Source organism: Cygnus atratus, chromosome 10 (genome assembly GCF_013377495.2).
Source record: "Cygnus atratus isolate AKBS03 ecotype Queensland, Australia chromosome 10, CAtr_DNAZoo_HiC_assembly, whole genome shotgun sequence".
Classification (NCBI taxonomy): Eukaryota; Metazoa; Chordata; class Aves; order Anseriformes; family Anatidae; genus Cygnus; species Cygnus atratus.
Window position 1 is genome coordinate 1415382 of NC_066371.1, and position 15082 is coordinate 1430463.

Below are 15082 nucleotides of genomic sequence, written 5' to 3' on the forward strand. Positions count from 1 at the left end.
GAAGCATCATTCCCCAGAGAACATTTAAAAAAAAAAGACGTAGAAGAACTGTCGTTTTAAAGCTGCTAATGTAAAGAGCTGTGTACGTGAACAGTCCGTGTAAAAAATAGACTTTCAGAAAAGCTAGAGAAAAAATAGTGGGTGGGAGAGACGAGACAACTTAAATGCAGTGTCTCATTAGGACAATTACAGGAGTCAATAAAAACTGGCAAAATTGAAAAAGATTCAGTAGGCTGCTCAGTTCAATTTCCATTTAATTCAGAGACAGATAGGTCAACTAAAGCCAGTAGTCATCTCGTTTGGTTCCCGTGGTGCAGAGGACACAGCAGTACTGGTAACCACCTCTTTTCTCTTGGCATCCAAGCATACCTTTTGTCGGATCGTGACAGCTATTCACCATCTCATTGCTTTTTTAAATAAGTCTATAATCACACATCTATATTGTAGTTCTAACAACATTAATTAGGAGCAGATAAACTGTCATATAAGAAACAGTAACGTGCATTAATTAAGGTTAGTCCTACCCTGACTCAATTCAGTTCTAAATCTTCCAAGTGTTTTCATCAATACCTTTTCATTATAATGCCAGAAAGGAATTAATGCACTGAGAGAATGTCAACTATTTGAAGAGGATCAAGCACTTGGGATGCCAAAATAACCATCAGAAGCACTAGATTAATACATTAAGTACAGGTGAGATAGTCGAAAAGTGCGAGAGCATCAATGCAGTAGGTCACACGGCTGCACTACTGAGAGCACTGGTGGGAATCATGGGTATTAGACTCATGAGTTCAATTTAATACAGCACATGATTATAATTTTCTACCATGTAAGATTTAAATCAAGTTTCAATAGCTTTTTGTACTAGTGAGTACTTTTAAATTGGAAAGCATGAGATCTCTATGCTTTTAACATGCCTCCCTTCGCTTGTCAAAGCACCAGAATCACCTGAATCAATGTTCAACAACTCTTTATAAATATATGTATATATTTTCAAGCATAGGTGCTTTCCTGTATTGGAAAGTCTTAAGAAATGTCCTGCACATCTAACAGCCCGTTTACAGCACTGTAATCTTACTGCAGTCGGCATTGTATCTGCATGACTTTACAGCGATCCCAGTGATCCTTCCCTGGGCTTACACCAAATAAGCTCATCTGCTAGACTCAGGAGCCAGGTCATGTACTACGTTTTGAATTCAGATGTTATCTGAACAGATTTCAGACTTCATATGAAGCACGTTTCTACAACATAAGTAGCCCTACAGAGCAGCCAAGTCTCCACGGTCGATTCCCCCATCACCTCCTGGAGCAGCAGCACCTGGCCTTGCAGCAGCGAGCCCGAGCTGAACAAGGAGAAGCTGAAGCCAGGAGAGTTCTTTGCCTGAATTAGGAATAAAAATACATTTGATATGGGGAGACATATCAGAGCAGCAGCTTTGTTCCCACCTGCAGCTCGCTGCCCTGGCTGAGCTCACAGCCCTCCGTCCCGAGCACAGCTCAAGGCCATTAGGACCAATTCCCATCTGTCTGAGTGCTATGTACCTTCAAGTCCATTTTCTCCCTGGCTTCTATTTTTAAAATTGCTACAGCTTATAAGAGTATTTTGTTCTGTGCCATGACAGGCTGTCATTTGGTCTGAACACGTCCTTTCCCTGTGCTAAGAATCCCTCAGTAACCATGCAGACACATTCCCTACAGGCCGCACTTAGAAGGTGCGCTGTAGGTCCTGAGGAGAGGCACTGGGCCAGCCCAGGCCCCGTGTCACCTCCTGCCCCGGTGTCACAGGGGAACAACACAGCCCGAGAGGAAATGCTCCCAGTGCAGGAGGGACAAAGAATCCCTACGTTGACTGCTGGTCAAAGCCAACACGGATTTAGCCATCCCAAAGCCAACCAAAGGACGGCCCTGCAAACACAGGCCACAGAAAAAGTGTTACACAAAGAGCGGGTGTGCTAAGAGAGCTGACCATAACCATGGGGCCTAGCTCACTGTAACTCCGATTTTCACTGTCTAAACGCTGCAAAAGACCGACAACCAGTTACAAACGATGTCTTGTGAAGCTTTATGGTAACAGTCAATGTGGTGATTTGGTTTTCCAGCACAGGCTGGGATAAAAAGAAAAGGGGAAGCACTGGACGTGCGCTTTATTTCCACCTCCCACCGGCACGGCCCCAGCCGCAGCATTTTTAATTTGTCTTCATGGAGCGCATTAAAGCAAATTCTTCATCAACAAATATGACAAAAAGATTCATGAGCAGCAGAAACATGATTCGATTGAGAAAGATTGTGTTTTCTCCTAGCTGTGTGTTTAAACTAAACCTCATTATTTTGTTATTTTTAATACGCGCCGTATTTATTATAATTTAAGTGACGAGATTTAACACACTGTACAAAAACAGTGGGAAAGACAAAGAGAACAGTTTGCCCGTTTTGCTAGCTCAATGATACCTTTATAATGGCATAAGAAAAAACTTCCTTTTATAAACCCAATAGCATCTTATCTAAAATTCACCCTGGAGATTAAGATCTACTGTCAGAACAATTTTCCAGACTGCTTAGGAGCTGAGAGAGGAACAGTGGAGGAAGGGAAGAGGTAGAAACACACACGTTTATTGCTTTAAAAAAATGATTTGAAAAACTAGCAAAAGGAGAAGCAAAGCAATATGTATAAATAAAACATTGTGTAAAAATGTATGTAATAATTTGCTGCATGGAGGTTCCACAAATCAGCTAGTTTGCCCCATGGAACAGCTAATATTTTTGATAAATTGTTACAACTTTTTTCATAGCTTAAAGGCTGAATGATATAACTTAGCTGACTTGCTGCAACATTTACTTGCTTACTACCATGCAAACACCTCCTATTACCCTTAAGAAGAGTCTCAAATCTGCTTCCAAACCAAGCTGCCATGCAATGGCCAAGGGCCCTGCTCTAATTCCCCATGTGACATTTCCACCGTGCCTGATAAGAGTTTCGAGCAGGGCTCAACTGCTGAGTTGTGATAATCAGGAAAGAGTCACTGCATGCTTAAATATAAAGTGCAGGGTGACAGCACAGCACAGATGAACGCCCAGAAACAAATATGGGGTTTACTTCACAAGCGTGCACTTATCATAAACCTAGCAATAGAATGCCCATTTTAATAAACAATTATCTCACTAACAGATGGATTTCTTAAGCAAACAGTAGATGTTTTGCTCACCTCAAGCAGGACATTTTATAGAAGGGTTATCAGCCTCATTCCTCCGTGCTTTTGTGCTTAGAAGTATTTATTTCCTTCTGAAATATAAGATTATTTATGAGAAAATAAGCATGGGGTTTGGAGGCTTTTTTAATAACAACTGGATTCTCTAGCGAAGTACATTTATCACAGGTGGGAAAAGCTGTTTTTTGAAATTTGTCATTGCTTCATAGATGTAATGCCCTCCAGCTTACTGTGGCACAACCCCCCTGAAGATGGGAAGACACTGCCATGGGCTTCATCCTTCCACACGCTGGGCATGCTGAGCTCTGCAGCATCCCTGGCCAGCCCGCACAGCGTGGGGGGAGTCAGGCCCTTTCTGCATTTCCACTCGTCTCATTTAGCTAACAAAGTGAAAACAAGCTGTAACTCCCTGAGGGCTGATGCCATCGTGGCTGTTGGAGGCAGATGGAAAATTAATTTTTTGTCAGCCTCAAGAATGCCACGCAGCACACAAATCTCTTCACCTGTGCCGCTAACGCTACTCTACAGGAAATATCTTTGAGTACGGGAACAGGTGTGGAGCTCCCATTGCTGAGGAATCAAAACATGGAAATATCCTTTCCTTATTTTGAAAAGCCTTCACTATAACAATGGCGCACACAACTTAAAAAGACAATTCCTTTACTTTGCTAATAGTGTGGTATTTTCTACATTGCTTTCAGAGAGAAAAACAAAAAACAAACAAGACAAAAAGTCATTTAATTATTTTTTATTGTCAGTATCACTTCTATGCATTTAAATACTACAGCAAAATTACCTTGTGTAAAAAAATAAAGACATCTCTATTAGTTATGGATTTTATTTACACAAAAATTACAACTTCCAGACAATTTTGCGTTGTTTCCCTTTAGCTTTTTATTTATTCCTACCATGTTTATGGCGCAGAGATACTTAGAAACCACCACACGCATTGCTCCCCCAGAATGAAGCTCCATACAGTGAAAAGGGGATTTGCTACAAAACTTGTATCCTAGTCAAGCTTTCTTTGGCAACAGCAGAACTTCTAACACTAACTTGGCTGCGTTTATCTCAAGATGTCTAAAAATAAGTCTGTCTTCAAAAAGAAAGCCTTTCACCAAAATAATGCATCATAAACTAATGCATCATAAACAAAAGTAAATTTGTGTAAATCTCAGAAGCATGTTGGTAGCTCAGCCAGCAGTGGTGGTGATCGCCGCGTGTGCAAACGGGGCACCCATGGTGGCCGCGCTGCAGCTGGTTTAGCACTGCAGTGCTGCTGGTGCACGACTGGCGCCTCTGCATCCCACAGTTTGCATTTCATCTGTGATCTCGTATTAAGGAGCTCATTCGCTGTTGTTGCTGGAGATACAAAACTGCTGAAGTTTTGAAGGCCTGAATTCTCCTTTCTCATGGAAGAAAATTTCCTGTTGTCCCCCTCCCCCTTTTTTTGTATACAACATGCCAATAGCTAGAGATGAAAATTCTGCAGAGATGTGAACTCCTCCAGTGTCGCCAAGTGCTGCACTATATTTACAAAGGAACTGCACTCAGCTTGTACTGTGTGCAAAAATACCATGCATATAATTATGAAGCTGAATTTAATGACATTGAAACAAATCTCCATTCTGATGAATGCATAATTACTGTTATTAAAATATTTATGAAATAATAAATTTATTAGAAAACCTTCTCCATATGAGCTTGCAGAATATTATTCTACACAAGTCTAAAATGGCAGCAGAGAAAACAAATTTGCAAGGCACTGAGCCCAAGCATTCCCATCCCAGACGATGTAAGCATGAAAGTTTCCTGAGGTTCCTCTTCAGAGCTTGACGATCCTGAATAGAGACAATTGGAAATTTATTATTTGCTTCATTTGCAAATCTGTCAGCTCTTTAAACAAAGGCTATTGTGGAAGCATAGCTCTTGTGGAGTTTTTGTTTAGTTGTTTTGTTGGTGGTGGTTTAAGCACAAGCAGTCTAGACTGGAAGTGCATCTCTGAAACGACACTGAGCTGAAAAGAGCCACCAGTACTCATCCAGACCATTGGACATTTAGGCTAGATCTAAAGCCTGAATGAGACAGAGGTAAAGTTTCCCAGGTCCCAGCTGAGTATGTTAATCTCATGGATAAATCTCTCATTAAAGTGGTCAAAGTCTGCTTTTTGCTACCTAACTCCAAGCAGAAGAGCAAACAGAAATCTTGCTTTAGGAAGGGACCTACTGCATCTTATGTTGCACTTAAGCCTCATACCCTGTTGTGAAAGTACAGTCAAAACAAAGCCAGGAAACTTTTCAAAGATAAAAGCTGCCTATTAAGAAAAAAGATTTAAAAAAAAAAAAATCCATGGAGGCTGTAGAATTGTCCTCACTACGTGTTTGTAGAAGGTGAGCCAGGTACCTGCTAGGACAGGCTGATCCACCCCCACCAGCGTTGCCCCGTGACTTGGGGACACCGCCAGCACACGAGCCGGTGGCAGGAGGTGAGGGGACAGCCCCTGCCCCAGAAAAACAGGAGGGGGCACAGGAGGGGCCAGAACAGGGGGCAAGGGACAGCATCTGCCCCAAGGGGACAGCCGAGCACCCGTGGCTCCCACCTTACTTCTGCAGGGCCCACATGAGCTCCTATAGCTAAATGCACGTGTGGACATGGTGCAGCTCTTACCCAGTGCAAAGGGGCTGACACCTCTCCATGCACAAGGTGGGCAAAATCCAGTCAGAAAGGTGTGAGCACTACAGACTACCAAATTCTCATAGTCCAGATTTAGTAAGGAATTCCATCCTCACCCCCATTTCAATTTCTGGGGCTTTACATAATTCCCTAATATCCCTGATGTACCAGTTTTTAGTGAATGGCTTTGATACTACGGATTGGTCTCTGCTGTTTTTTGTTTTAGGAGGTCTTCTGGACCAGGATAAAGGGAAGCTTGAAGCTGCCCAAGGGGATCGGATGGATCCCTGCCCAGCTGCCACCCCACCAACATCAGCCAGTGCTGGGTGGACTCCTCAAAGAAAGCACTGGAAATTTGTGCTAAGATAAGTACGTGTCTCCATCCTCTGCAATCTTCAGATTTATAGTCCCATTTATTTATTGGCACTCTTCTAAGAAAGGTTAGGATTAGGGCCTTCATGTAAGATAGTAATAAATGGCTGCTATAAAAATCACACGCAAGGATGTATAGTCACTTTTACACCATCGCTTCTCTAGCTGATATTCGGTTTATGAACAAAGGGGACGACTTTTCCAGCTAACCCTGGAAAGCCTCTGTAACAGCACTACAATCAACTTCTTTGTGCTCCCAGTGACAAGCGGTGCTTAAAGCTGGAGCCTCCTCGCCTTCAGCCCCGCAGCACAGAGAGCGGAGCTGCGGGGCTGGGAGTGCTCTGCATGCTGACCACGGGCATCCCGGGCAGCTCCGCGTGGCTAAACCCTGGCATCAGGGACACAAGTGTGAAACCTCTTGCGAAGGAAGTGGAGATGCGGGTTTGTACCAAGCCATCCGAGGAGAACCTGGATCACAGTCATTTTTCAGCACATATCTACAGCTTAAGGCTTTGGCTTTGTCAGCAGTTGTTATACCCACAAGCAAAAAGGCAAAAGCAGTTGTAAAACAGTAAAAGCAAGATCTAAGGGCGTATCTACAGCATGCAGTGGAGCAAAGGGACCACACCAAAGCCAGGTCCAAATTATCTCGCTTTTGAACTGGAAGCAAGAAAGCCGCTCCAGCAAGGCTGGGGAAAGACCTGAGGCTTCTGCTGGTAGGAGGAGAGGGACTGCTGCTCCTGCAGAGCATCGTCCTTCCAGGTCACCATCCCCCTCTGCACCAGCTGCACACAAACCAACCCCTCAGGGCTTCCCCCCTTCCCATCACGGGTTCTGCTCACCCTCCCATCACTGTCCAGCAGGAACAGCCAGGCCTGAGCACAACCTGATGCATTGCTGAATGTCTTGGAGGTGGCTCTGTGTTGCTAGAACGCATCTTTCTCCATTAAATCACCCATCCATGATTCTTCTGAACCTCACACAATAATGTGAGACAGGCAGAGCCGAAAAGCTGAGCAGCCAGGTGACACGGCTGTCTGCACGCTGACAGCAGCGGTCAATGGAAGCCCAGGCGTGCTCCATCCCACCGTCACCTATCGTGACCCAGCACAAGTGCTGCCTCTCCCCTTCCCACCCCGGCATCATTCCTGAGCAAGATATTGAAAGACGGGTCGCTTGCGTTTACAGAATATCAAAAAAATACATAGATATATCTATAAGTATATAAAATGACATATCAATACATATATAAATGCATATGTGAACACCTACATACACAAACATGTTCACATACATTAAAGCAGAGCCATCATCAAAACTGACAGAAGTCTTACAACATTTAACACTACTCTAGCTGTCCTCCCCACCTCCCCAGGTCAGGCTATCCTTTGCACAACAAGGGAGCTATTTGATGTGCCCTGCATGTGAGAAGACGGAGCCTGTGCCGCGCGGGCGCTCAGAGGCAGGTCTCCCACGCCTGCGTCCTCCTCCCACTCAGATCAGAGGCCAGGTAGTCTGAGTGCTGCACATCTCCACACAAGCAGAAAGGCAATCTCTAATTAGGAGCACTTCACAGGGGTTTGGGAACACTTGCCAGGTTCATTTAAAAGTACTCCAAAGTGCAGCACTGGCCCGCATTACCACGTCAGCTGAAGAATAAGAGGATATATGCCCTGCAACACTCGCATCCATTCGGCATGCTAATGCCTCTCCCGAACATCCCAAATGACACAGCAAAAGCATCGCTTATCTCAATACGAACCAAATGACATTAGGGGGAAGTTGGGCAATGCTGCTGGAGCTGGAGTTGGTCTGGAGATGTAAGCGCAGCTGCCGGGTGGTGTTGCTGGAAGCGCCCGACCCAGCAGAGCAGTGCCCATCACCGTCACCCTGCTGTCAGCTGTGCTCAGGGTGCAAAGCCCTGCACCCCGACACGGGGTTTGGGTGTGTGCCGCACCTCTAAATGGTTTTGTCACCCGAGGCAGTGCGTGGGAGCTCCACCAGCCCGAGTGACAGTGGCCTGGGCCACGGCAGGGCTACCACGCTTTAGTGGCCCATGATGGGACCATGCTTTGCTCTCAGCTCTGCTGGTGGTGAATCAGAACAGCTCTGCTGCCCTTAGCAGAAGGGGTTTTAGGACCTTGAGAATCATCGGTAACAAGGCAGGCTTTGAGAAATACTTGTTTTTCTTCAGAATTCTCTCTGCCTGGATGCCCACTCCACCACACTAATGACCTGACTATATTGGATACCATGCTCTCAAACAGCCTTAATTACGTGCTTCATATCTTCCAATATTATGATAAAATTCATCATAGTCCTATGTCTGGGACAGTCATCATTGTCACTCATTGAGATTAATTTGAATATCACTATAAATAGAAGTAACAACATCTGATATTATGATGCACAGTACAGTGTTGGAGGGTTTTAATGCCTCCAAGTAAAACTCATTTTAATAGAATAAAATACGGAATATAGTACATGTAGTTTTACAGTATTAGTGCTATGAGATTCAAAACCAGATCAATATTTCTTTCATAAAAATTAATGCCTTGAAATGATCCCTCCATTTGTCATCCCAAAGAGGTCACCTTTTCTCATTTCAGGAGCGAGCTGGGAATTGCACGGTGTACTTGCTGCTACATGCTTTCGCCACCGGGGCGGACACGTTCCAGCACCCCCCGCGCTGCCCCCCGCAGCACCCCCGGTTATCTGCCAACGCCCTGCTCACACCCACTCCTCCTGCTGGCTCTGCGTGGGCGAGCGCTGCTCTCCTGGCAGCAGCCGTCTTCTTCCAAATGTCTCCTTGCAGTCCTTTCTACCTGAAGGCTACAGAGAGGCACTTGAAACTGGATTAAGAGCTGAGATTACTGCTAATATTGAACTTTGTCTTGTCAAGGACACAGATTTTACCGTGTTTCCCCTCTCCCCCAGAAAGCTATATATATATATATATATATATATATATATATATATATTCACAGCACCTCCAACATACCACTAGAAGCTCCTCATGGAAACACACGAGTTCTTGGCACAAGAATTTTCCTTTCCTTTCCTTTTGAATATAATTAGCACTTAGAGAAAAATATTGCTAAAGCATCTTGGGTTTCTTCCCAAAGGCCAGGGATGAGCCGAGAGCCCCCACGGGAGGTAACCGCAGTGAATTACGCTGGGCACTGGAATCGTCTCCATAAGGGCAGCAGGAGGGGCTCCACGGGAACCTCTGGCTATGCAAATGCTCACTTTTGGGCCTACATCACATACTCCAGTGGGAAGTTTGAACAAATGAGAGGGAGAAAACCATTAGTTTGCAAATACTTCTGCTGTGGTGTGGAGGACTTTATAGGATCTGGTCAGAGGAGCAGCTTAAAAACAACCCCTTCAACCATCCCTGAAATGACAGCAGCACATGTTCTCTGGAGTGGTCCTCATGCAGCCCTCATTATCGTCCCCTCGACCGCACAGCAAATCCACCAGGAACAGGAACTGATGACTGCCAAAGCCAAATTTAATTCCCTCACGCCAGCAGCTGAGAGAGAGCCACGATCTCCGTCGATACGGGCAGCAGCAGCTCGAACGCTGTAGCGCAGCCAGCCACAGCCTGTTGATGCAGCGCTCTGGCAAAGAGGAGATCCCAACTTAGATATTCTTGGAAAATGCACACCCTCTTCTACAAAAAAAAGAAGCATCCAGCTCAGAGCTGCACTTCTAAGTTCTATTCCTTTCCAAATAACCACATTTCTGCTGGCCTCATCGTGTCTCCAGCAGAAGGCAGGCACTGCAACCTCCATCTCTCATTCAGTGAGAAGGTACCCGCAGAAGGAAATACAGGCAAAAGCACCCAGGGGATAGAGGGGAGTTTCAATTTACACTTCCAATCTAGTTGTACGCCTTTATCCCACTCCGTTTTCTAAACAGTTCCCTGAAGGGGCTTGGCAATGCACCCTCACAGGCCACAAGAACCACCACTGATACAAGACAAAGGTTTTCAGACAGGAAGAGCTACTGTTGATTGACTATTTAAAATTACATCCACCGAGGACAGAAACCTGAAGCAGTAATTAGTTCATTATTGAAGGCTGTAATGAGAACGGAGTCCAAAAATGAGTTTTCCAGTAGAAAAAAAGAAATGAGTGTGCTGATATTCCCCATATTGCATGGTTTTACTCAAAGAAGATATGAAACAGATTAAGCATTTGGCTTTTTTTTTCCAGCACAGTTATTGAATTTCATGGATTTAAATTTGTACAGAAAATTATGACACTGAAGTAGCAACGTTTTTTTACAATGCAAAACTAGCAGCCTAAAAACCATACTGCCTTGAAATCCCTCATGCATTTGGAAACATCTTTCTAAATTGTTTCTGCTTTATTTTTAGAACAAATATTTAATTTACAATCTGCATACTATTTAGCAGCACACTCTAATAGAATTGTATTTTGAAAAAGTCACCGTACTTGACACACTTGAATATTTATGCACTTCCACCCCCACGCTCCAGCACACGCGGTGCTGTTACTCCTGTTGCATTAATGCTGCCCCCTGTGAGGGAGGCGCAGGCCCCTCGTGCTCAGCAGCACGCCTCCACCACGCCGTCCTCTGCCCGAAGTTTGCAGCCTAACAGCCATTTCCCAGCAATGTTCTGCAGTGTCCTAGAAAAATCTATGAAAATGCATCGCCTTCCACGCAGGAAAGGAAATGCAGCCTCCTGCACAGAGCTCACGTATTTTACGGCGGTGTGGCACACGTGCTGGGGATCCCAGCCCAGAGACAGAGCACCCGGCCCGCTGCCCAGGGCTGTGGGTGGGCAGCATCACTGCCCCCCTGCCGGGGCACAGCTCCCTCTCTGCTTCTGAAGAGTAGGAAGTTAAATAACAGCGAGGTGCAAAAAGAAAGCACCCAGCCGGAGGCACCCCCAACTCCATCCCTCCTGCAGGGAGCTCTCACCAAACCGGACAGCTGCCTTCAGACGTGAGCCCAGCGCCCGGCTGCGCCCCAGGCCCCCTCGGTGTGGGTCTGGCTCGTGGGACCTTGGTGCCAGCTGGGATGTGCTGAGCATCCCAAGTAACTCAATTAAGGCCCACACCAAGCTTGTGGCAATACGAGACACTGAATTCAGGCTCAAACTCTTCCTCCTTCCGCTAAACCCTGCGCTTGCACAGGGCAGCTGTTTGTAGCTTTCATCGGCTGTAATTTTGGAAAAGAAATCCTCACGTACGTGGCCTTAGGAGATGTCCTGTTCTCCCCAGCAGCTCTGTGCCCACGGCAAACAGCTCGGCACATCCCCGTGCCTCAGAGGCAGAGCACTCTGGCAAGTGCCCGCATCTCAGCATCCCCGGCAGCTTCGCCCCGGCACGAGGAGCACGGCAGGCACGCGGGCATCGCCGGGGCCAGAGTCCCCCTGCTGCAGCAGCCGGGAGCTCAGCACCCTTCCAGCTCCCACAGCGCCTGGCAAAACCCCCCTGCCCCAGCCAGTCCCTGCGGCTTTTACTGAAGGCGCAATTCAGGGATACGTGGAGAGAGAGACGGAGGCAGGGGGAGGGACTTGTGGGCTTGTCCCTCTGCGATGAAAGGACAGCTAATGCAGATTCTTTGCATCTTTTTTTTTAATCAAAGGAAGGCTTCCACAGAACTTCAAGCAGTAACGGCACAGATTAATTCAGATCGGAGGACCTCAGCACGGCTTTCCCCTGCTGACACACCTGTTGGCGTTAGCTGCGGATGCTCCCAAAGCTCTGTGCTCTATCAGGAGCAGGCAGGTGAGCGGCACAGCCGGTCACGGTAACCCAGTGTGCAGAGAGCAGGGCGAACACCCCGCTGGGGACAGAGCCCGCGAGCACTGGTAACCGGCTGAGCAACCCCCCCGTGCTCTGCGTGGCTTATACACGTTTCTTCTCCCTGACTTTAAGGTAGAGTACCAAGTAATTCAACTCTCTTCCAAAATACTGTCAGAGAAATGTAAACACTAGTGAGTAAGATTTCTTTGCCGAGGCCTCCACAGATGGAAAGAGTATTCGTCTAGGAGACGTTAGGGGAGCGGCAGTTTGTGCATGAAAACACGTCCAGGAGCCATTCCCCCACCCCTCAGCACACTGCCACGGCCAGGAAACCTGCAGAGACCCTCGAGGAACACGCTGGTGGCAAAAGCTAACGCATCTTGGGAAGCATTTAGGTTAGCAAGTGTGCTGCTGATTTTCTTTCTAGTAGCTTACAGCTTCTTACTCCCCATACAACAGCACGTAGTTGCTTAATAGGCACAGTCCTCCTCTTACCTCAAAATATTTCTTTCCTTCTTATTTCTCTCTGGCTGGGACACGTTCTGAACTGGGTTTTGAAGGAGGGCAGGACAAGAGGGAACAGTTTTAGGGCATGGAAAATGTGCTTAAAGGAGGCAGAACCAATCTGCAAAATACATATTCAGTAAATCTCTCTCAGGATGTACCAGTTCCTGCTTTCTGGGTGATTTGGATAAAAAGCAATTTGGAACAGATGCTTAGTCACAATATGTTAAAATGTTTGGATAGACATAAATACCACTACCCGCACAAACTGCCCGAACGCCTTGCTGTCTGCAAGCCCCATTACGTAATTTCGGCGGCACCAAAGGTTTCGCAGGTGCTGTGGCTTTGTGGGGAAGGCTCCGAGGATTTCCCCCGGAGCGAGACCTCAGCGCGGTGCCCACCGTTTGCCGTTGCAGGCGTTCAGACGTGCCGGTGCTGCCTGGGCAGAGCAGCGCCTGGCGGAGCGGAGCCTGGGCACAGCCTGGGCACTGCTCGCACCCTGCGGGCTCCGGAAGGCGAGGGCCGGCGGCTCGGAGCCCCGGGGCGCTGCGAGCCGCGTCTCCACCTGCCGGGAGCGGGGGGGGGGGCGGGGCGAGGGAAACCGAAGCGGGTCCGTCAGGAGCGCTCGGGAGGGCGGGCAGGGCGCGGGGATGCGGTGTGCCGGGGGCTTCCACCGGACCCCCGCGGGTTTCCAGCTGGGAAAAGCGGGGCAGCGCTGCCCCCGCCGCCGAAGCGAGAGATAAAAAACAGCCCCCCCGCACACGCAGCCCACCGCCTCCGCGTGCGAAGGCGCAGGATAGGAAGCGAGCAACCTCCCGGCGCACGGTGCAGCCGGGGGCGGCTCTGCCGCTGCCACCGCGCCCGCTGCCGGCGGCTCCCCGGGGCACGGCGAGCCGCGAGCTCCGAGGGGCAGCGGGGACCGGGGGGAGCCGCAGCGCCTCCGCCTCGCCCCCGGCCGGGGACCCGCGCCCCCCGCCCGCCCCCAGCCCCGGGGCGGCCGCGCCGCCCTCCCCGTCCAGCACGGCCGCGGGGCAGAGCGCCCTGCCCGGCCCCGAGGGGCGAGGGGGCGCCTGGCGGTGCCCGGCACAGCCCCGCGTCCGCCGGGGGGCAGCCCCCCCCGGATCCCCGGACCCCCGACGGGGGCCGCTGCGGCGACCCCCGCCCGCCCCGTGCCCCCACCGCCGAGCCGTATCCCTCTCCAGTGCAAACCCAGCTCAGTCATCGCCTTGTTTTTTTTTTTTTTTCTCCTCCCTTCTCTTCCTTCACGGCTTGCTTCTTGCCAATGGGGCGATAAATCCGGAGAGTGCCAGGCACCGCCGGGAAGGGAGTGTGCCGAAACGGGGAGGGAAGGCCGGGAGGGAGGCGAGGAGAGGCGCCCCGCTCCGCTCCGCTCCGGGGGGAGGCGAGGGAAGCACCTGCAGGGGCCCGAGCGCAGCCCCGAGCCCGGCGGGCAGAGCCCCGCGGCCCGGCCCGGCAGCAGCCCTACCTGGAAGAGCCGGAGGATGTTGGCCACCATAATGGAGACGGAACTCCCCGACGCCCCGATCACCCCGACTACTTTCTCCGGCTTGACGAAGACGGGCGGCTCCCCGTTGGTGCACCGCACGTCGGAGGTGTCCTTCTGGATGAGCGCCTGCACGAAGGTGAGGGACTGCTCCAGCGCGTAGGTGTCTCGGGAGCAGGTGTCCAGGATGCGAGCGCCCAGCGTGACGTTGGGCAGCAGGTCCGGGTCGCTGTTGATCTGGTCCAGGGCGTAGAGCATCGCCTCCAGCCTGTGGATGCCGTTCTCCTTCTTGATGTCCCCGCAGGGCACGCCCGGGGGGCCCTTGGCGTGGACGGGGAAGAGGCCGCCCAGGGTGATGTCCCCCTCCAGCCGGATGGAGTGCGGCGCGTACATCTCCTGCCCGCGGGCCGCCTCGGAGAGCAGCAACTCCAGCAGGCAGCAGGGCAACTTCAGCAGAGTCAGGAGCCGCAGGAGCCTGCCCAGGCGGACCATGGTGCCGGCGCCGCCGCCGCCGCCCGGGCGATGCCCCCCGCTCCCCTGCGCCTTCATCCGGCCCGGGGCGGCGGCGCGGGGTGCCCGGGGCTGGGGCCGGGGCCGGGCCGCTCCCCCCCTGCCTCCGCCGCGCCCGGCGGCCGCTCGGCACTGGGGAGCCGCCGCCGCGCCGCCACCGCTTTAAATGGTGGCCGGGCCGCGCCGCCGCCCGCCCCCTCCGCCGCCCCGCCCGCCGCCGCTGCGCAGGATGCGGCCGTGCCGCCCGAGAACGGGCCGGGGATGGGGATGGGGATGGGGATGGGGACGGGGACGGGGATGGGGACAGGGGATGGGGCCGGGATGGGGATGGGATGGGGATGGGATGGGGATGGGGATGGGGACAGGGGATGGGGCCGGGATGGGGATGGGATGGGGATGGGGATGGGGATGGGGACGGGGACGGGGACGGGGACGGGGATGGGGATGGGGATGAGATGGGATGGGATGGGGATGGGATGGGGATGGGGATGGGGATGGGATGGGATGGGGATGGGGGTGGGGATGGGGATGGG

At 50.4% G+C, this 15082-nt stretch overlaps 1 protein-coding gene across 4 annotated transcripts in view; it reads right to left on the bottom strand.

Moving 5' to 3' along the window:
* The window catches only part of GRM7 (glutamate metabotropic receptor 7), a 266715-nt gene extending 252096 nt beyond the window's left edge, over positions 1 to 14619 (bottom strand). For 3 of the 4 annotated variants that reach the window (XM_035546872.2, XM_050712778.1, XM_035546870.2), the window contains exon 1: positions 14022 to 14619. In XM_035546872.2, coding sequence (XP_035402765.1) covers positions 14022 to 14588 — 567 coding nt within the window. In that variant the 5' untranslated portion in view covers positions 14589 to 14619. The remainder of the gene's footprint in view (positions 1 to 14021) is intronic. The other variant, XM_050712779.1, reaches the window with a different exon arrangement.
* Positions 14620 to 15082: the final 463 nt, after the last annotated feature.